This window comes from Chelonoidis abingdonii, chromosome 8, assembly GCF_003597395.2.
Source record: "Chelonoidis abingdonii isolate Lonesome George chromosome 8, CheloAbing_2.0, whole genome shotgun sequence".
Classification (NCBI taxonomy): Eukaryota; Metazoa; Chordata; order Testudines; family Testudinidae; genus Chelonoidis; species Chelonoidis abingdonii.
Window position 1 is genome coordinate 52266364 of NC_133776.1, and position 6000 is coordinate 52272363.

General features: G+C 55.4%; 1 protein-coding gene across 2 annotated transcripts in view; it reads left to right on the forward strand.

Moving 5' to 3' along the window:
• Positions 1-6000, forward strand: part of UBE2G2 (ubiquitin conjugating enzyme E2 G2) — a 127799-nt gene that overhangs the window by 87911 nt on the left and 33888 nt on the right. The window contains exon 2 of one of the 2 annotated variants that reach the window (XM_032772468.2): positions 987-1039. In XM_032772468.2, the coding sequence (XP_032628359.1) occupies positions 997-1039 (43 nt within the window). In that variant the 5' untranslated portion in view covers positions 987-996. Of the gene's footprint in view, positions 1-877; positions 1040-6000 lie in introns of those variants that run through there. The other variant, XM_075068612.1, reaches the window with a different exon arrangement.

Here is a 6000-nt window from a genome sequence, read left to right on the forward strand (position 1 = left end):
GAGGAGGAGGACGAGTTCCTAGCTGCTGGGGAGGCTACCCTACTGCTAACTGGCTCCTGGGGCAGAGCAGGGAGTCCTCTGCAGCCCCCCGCTGTCATAGACCTGACCATGTCACACCAGCTGGGAGTGCCAGGGTCTCTGTTCTGCCCACAGAATTGCAGCCTTCCATGCACTTTGCATCTGCAGGAATCCAGTATCATTGCCTCTGTGGTCATGCAGGGAGCCCTCTGCAGCTCTGCTGTTACAGCCCTGCTTACTCCCTCACCAGCCTGGAGTGTGGAAGCCATCAGTGGCAGGAACTGTTCAGCAGCTGGGAGGCCTCCCTGCAGCCAGAGGCTCATCCTCTTCTTTCCATTCCTGGTTGGGGGTCTCTGCATCCCACAACCAGACACATCAGTACTGGAGAAACTGTTAGCTTGGGGCCACAGGCAGCACCGGGCTGGCAGGCACAACTGGGAGGTAGGGCAGCTCATGACAGAGGCCCATGGCTGGAAATCCCGTCAGCTTGCTCTGGCTACCAGGGCCACCACCCGCCCAGTCCGCTTTTGCTTCCAGCCCTTCACCGCAGCCTCTGGGGCGGGGGAAGAGGGAGGCCTGGACTGCGCACCTCCCAGACCAGGCCTGGTATTACAGGATCCGCCGCGTCCCCTTAACTCGGCCCTTCTGAGCGCCCGGCCCCGCCCGCAGACACGGGGCTGCGCGGGACCCTCTGTCCACGCGACGCACAACGATCCCTCCACGCTGGCTGAACTACGGGAGCCGGAGAGCAGCCGCAAGGGCGGAGTCTTGATGGCCCGCTCCCTCCCCACGGGCTCTGTCTCCAGTAGCCCCGCCCCTAGCGCGTGCTCCCGGCGGACCCCGCAGCGCCAGCGAGAGGGAGCTGCGCGCTGAGCCTGGGTGGTCCTTCTAGCCGCGCCGCCCGGCTCTCTATGGTGCGCTGCTGCCCCGGAAGCTGGTGGCGGCGGGGCGCGCTCCGGCTCCTCGCAGCTGCGGCGCATGGCGGGCACGGCGCTCAAGCGGCTGATGGCCGAGTACAAGCGTGAGTGAGCGGCGGGGCCGGGCCTTCCTTCCCCTCCCCTCCCCTCACGTCCCGTCCCGTCCCGCGGCATCGCACCGGGGCGCCGTGCTGCGGCCCGGGCCTGCACGCGACAGGGGCTCCCGGGCACAGGGAAGGTCTCGCCCGGCCCACGGGGCTTCTGTGGAAGCGGGGCGAAGCGAGGCCCCTGAGCGGAGCCGGGTGATCGCGCTCCCTGGCGGGCGGCCCGCGGCCGAGGAGCGGCCCCTTCCCTGCCAGCGGGGAGACCCGCGGGTGCCAAGGGCCCCAGAGAAGCTGCGGCGGGGGTAGGGTGGCCACTTGTCCCTTTTTTGTAGGGCAGTCCCGATGTTCGGGGCATTTTCTTCTGTAGGCGCCTGTTACCCCCCATCCCCTGTCCTGTTTTTTCACACTTGCTGTCTGGTCACCCTAGGTGAGGGAGCAAAGACAGTGGGGAAATGGGGTCAAAGTAAACCTAAGCGCCAGGATGGACAGCGCAGTATCGGTGAGAGAAGTCCCCCTGCCAATTTAGCTACTGCCTCCTTTGGAGGCAGGAATTATTAAGCTGAAGGGAGAGCTTTCTCTTGTGGGTTTAGTGCTGTGCTGCTGTAGTGTAGACCTAGGGCATGGCTACACTTGCAAACGCAGAGTGCTTTGAGTTAAACCAGCCTTCGTAGCATGCAGTAGGGAAAGCGCAGCGGTTTGTCCACACTGGTACTGCAAGCGCACTGGCGTGTCCACGTTTGCAGCACTTACAGCGGCATTGGGAGCGGTGCATTGTGGGCAGCTATCCCACGGAGCACCTCCTCCCATTCTGGCACTGTGGCTTGTGGGAAGGGGTCAGGGGGTGCGGGGTATTCTGGGTTCTGTCCCAATGCCCTGTGATGCATCATTTCGCATCCTGGCACTCCCTCTGCTTCTGTCCACAATTGGCACCATCTTTCAACGTTCTTTGTACTGCGTGCTCTGTCTTCCCTTTCGGAAGTCTCGCCAGCACATCATATTTGGTAGTTGAGTTATTCCTTAAGATTGAAAGTGACAACGCGGACTCCAATGATGATATTGATTCAAGTAATGCATACAACATGAGATGGCTTGTGGCATTCGTGGACATGCTCACCACCGTGGAATGGCGCTTTTGGGCTTGGGAAACAAGCACTGAGTGGTGGGATCACATCGTCATGCAAGTCTGGGATGACGAGTAGTGGCTGCAGAACTTTTGTATGAGAAAAGCAACATTCATGGGACTGTGTGAGGAGCTCGCCCTCATCTTGTGGCGCAGGGACACGAGATTGAGAGCTGCCCTGACAGTGGAGAAGCGGGTGGCTATTGCAGTCTGGAAGCTGGCAACTCCAGACAGCTACCGATCGGTCGCTAACCAGTTTGGAGTGGGGAAGTCAACTGTTAGAATCGTGTTGATGCAAGTTTGCAGGGCAATTAATCGCATCCGGCTCAAAAGAACTGTAACTCTGGGTAACGTGCATGACATCGTGGCTGGCTTTGCACAAATGGGTTTCCCTAATTGCAGAGGGACAATAGATGGAACATGTACTACAATTCTGGCACCAGCCCACCTAGCCTCCAAGTACATTAATTGAAAGGGGTATTTTTCTCTGTGGTTCTCCACATGCTTGTGGATTACCGTGGGCGTTTCATTGACATTAACACGGGCTAGCCCGGAAAGGTGCATGACGCACACATCTTTTGGAACACTGTCAGGAGCCTGCAATCCAGAACTTTTTCCCCAGACCAGAAGATCACCGTAGGGGAAGTCAAAATGCCCATTGTGATCCTTGGAGGACCCTGCTTACCCTTTAATGCTGTGGCTCATGAAACCCTACACAGTGAGCCTTGACAGCAGCAAGGAGAAGTTCAACAACAGGCTGAGCAAGTGCAGAATGACTGTGGAGTGTGCTTTTGGCCATTTAAGGGGCCTCTGGCACTCTCTGTATGCGAAGCTGGACCTGGCCGATAACAGCATCCCCACGGTTATATCCGCGTGCTGTACCCTCCGTAACATTTGTGAAGGGAAGGATGAAAGATTCACTCAGGCATGGAACTTGGAGATTCAACACCTGGAGGCTGAATTTGAACAGCCAGAGAGCAGGGCTGTTAGAGGGGCCCAGGACGGGGCTGCAATGATTAGGGATGCCTTGAGGGAGTAATTTGAGGCTGAAAGCCACCAGTAATCTCTGGTGCCCTGCACGGGAATGAAGTGCCGGGGTTCCAATATGAGTAATAATCTGTGTTTTCTACATATGATACACTGACTTGCAGTGCCGATTGCTTTCCTGGGCTAAGGTATCTTTTACTTTATGCAATAATAAAGAATTTTTTCAAAGCAAAAAAATCCATTTGTTGAAAAGAAACACAACTGCTTGGGAAACAGAAAGGGGAAGGAGGTGGGGTGGGGAACGGTACAATCACAAATTTGCATATGTCCCTGTTATCATACTCAGCCTTCCTGTTTGGAGTGCTGTGCAATGAGTGCTGCACTTCAGGATGGCTATATTGCATGGTGATAGGAGTTGAGTACGGTTGGTAAGGGTCGTAGTTTTCAGGGCTGGGTGGTGAAGCTACAAGTGTTGGAGGCAGCTGGTGGCAATAAGAACCTGGATATTGGGAAAAGTGGCTTGGAGATGACATGGAGGCACAAGGGAAAGAGTTTTGGGACAAGAGCTGGAGGATGGGGGGGCAGGCATGGTATTGCTCCACCTGTATGGCTATGAGCATGGGGATCGAGTCCGCTTGGCGCTCCATGATGCTTATCAGCTGCCCTGTGCTTTGGTGATGGCGATCTGCATTCTATTGGCGGACCCTCCTTTCACTCTCCCACCACTGCTGTACTTTTTGAATTTCATCAAGTGAGTGAGTGCTGCATGACTTCATGCAGCATGTCATCTTTGCTTCTACATGGCCTCTTCCTGATTCTTTGCATCCTCTCGGCCGGTAATAACACGGATGGCTGAGCTCTCAAAGTTGCGTCTGTAAAGGCAAAATGCAACACTTAACAGAGGCAGCTTTGTTCACACCAGACAGAGCAATGATTCCCCCGTATTTAAGGAGGGCAAGCACAGTCTACACAATAGCATAATTTGCCTGTCCCAAAGCGAGCACACACAACTCCCGGGAGCCCCAAAAAGGTGAGTAAGTACAGGGTCAAGGGGGACTCATTCTTTCATGGCTGTACTGTCCTCTGGGTTTCTCTGCCTTGGGGAGAGCCAGCAGCTGCAGGGGACCTCTGTACTGAACACTATCCCCACATTTTCCACAGGAGTTCATCCTGGAAGATATCTCGCTGCAGAGGATGACCTGGGAAGCAAGGGGTGGTCTTCTACTACAATGCGGCTCCCGCCCTGGCCCATATGCAGCTTGCTTGTGTGCAGCAATGGTTCCCCTGCCCCTCACGGCACAGTGGTGCGGACATGTTAGTCTGACTGGGACAAGGACCGCAGTGGCTTTCCCACAAAACCTGCGCAAGCGCATTGCCCAAGTTCTGGGTGAGACCTTTGAAGAGATCACCGAGGCCAATTACCGTGATGTGAGAGAGCACATCAATGCCCTATTCCACATCTAGGCATGCATACCTCCCTAATCCTCCTCGCCCCAAGAGCCTCCACTGAATAACTTCCTTCCCAAAATAAAAGCCGCTTACTGGGAACTTCCTCTGGTGTTTGTCCTTCCCCAGGCACTGGCCATCACAACTACCTACCTTCCTCCTGGCTTGAGAACAGCTCCTGGCTGCATGCATCTAGGGATGCTGGTGTATCTTCCTCCTCCTCAGCACCCTCGCTCCTGCTTTGCTGCTCCTCCTCCTTCTGCCTTGTTGGACTGGGCTCTGAAGTGTCCATGGTGGTACTTGAAGTGGAAGTGGGGTCACTCCCAAGTATCGCGTCCAGCTCTTTGTAAAAACAGCAGGTAGCGGGGCAGCACTGGAGTGGCTGTTTGCCTCATGGCTTTGCGGTAGGCATTCTGCAGCTCCTTCACTTTAACCCTGGCCCTTTTCCATCGTGTCCCTTGATATCTGCCCGAAGGTATCGTAATTCCTACAGCTGGAGCTCAGCTGGGACTGGACAGCTTCCTCCCCACAAACACTGATGAGGTCCAGCACCTCACCGTTGATCCATACTGGGGGTAGCCTGGTGCGTGGGTGCATGATCACTGAGAGCACTCCACACCTTGTTGAGCAAACAAGAAGGGGATTTTCAAAATTCCCAAAGAATTTAAAGGGCGGGTCTGATGGTTGGTCATCTGAGGGCAGGGCAATCAATCTGATGACCAGAGCGGCTAGAACAGGCATTGTGGGACACTTCTGGAGGCCGATCAGAGCGCATTAACAGACCAGGGTGTCCACACTGGCACTGCAGCACTTGAGTGGGGGCACATTAAATGTTATTCCACTCGCTGAGGTGGAGTACCAGGAGCACTCTAGCCGTGGAGTTAGAGTGCTCTACATGCCTTGCTAGGGTGGACGTGGCGTGAGTTAGAATGCCCGGGGCTGCTTTAATGAGCTCTGACTCGCAAGTGTAGCAATGCCCATAGCCTCAATCCCGTTCATAGTGTGCGGGTATCCATGTCCCAAAGCTGCATGATGACCAGGCACTTATCAGGGCCCTTGTTGGCTCTCAGTGAGGATGAGGATTGTATGGGCATGAAGAGTGCTACGTATGGGCAAAGGTGAAGTCTGTTTGTGCTGCTGCTGATTTTGATGCATCTGACTGTTTAAATTGACAGCCCTAGATACCAAAGTTCTCTTGCATCCTTCCGAAGCATTAGATACACTTCTGATCTTGGGCGAGAGGAGGGGAAGGATTAGTCCAGGGGTGGGCAAACTTTTTGGCCCGAGGGTCACATGGGGGTTGCAAAATGGCATGGGGGGCTGGGTAGAGAAGCCGGTGTCTCCCCAAGCAGACTGCCCCCACCCCCCTCCCACTCCCACCCCCTGACTGCCCCTCTCAGAACCCCTG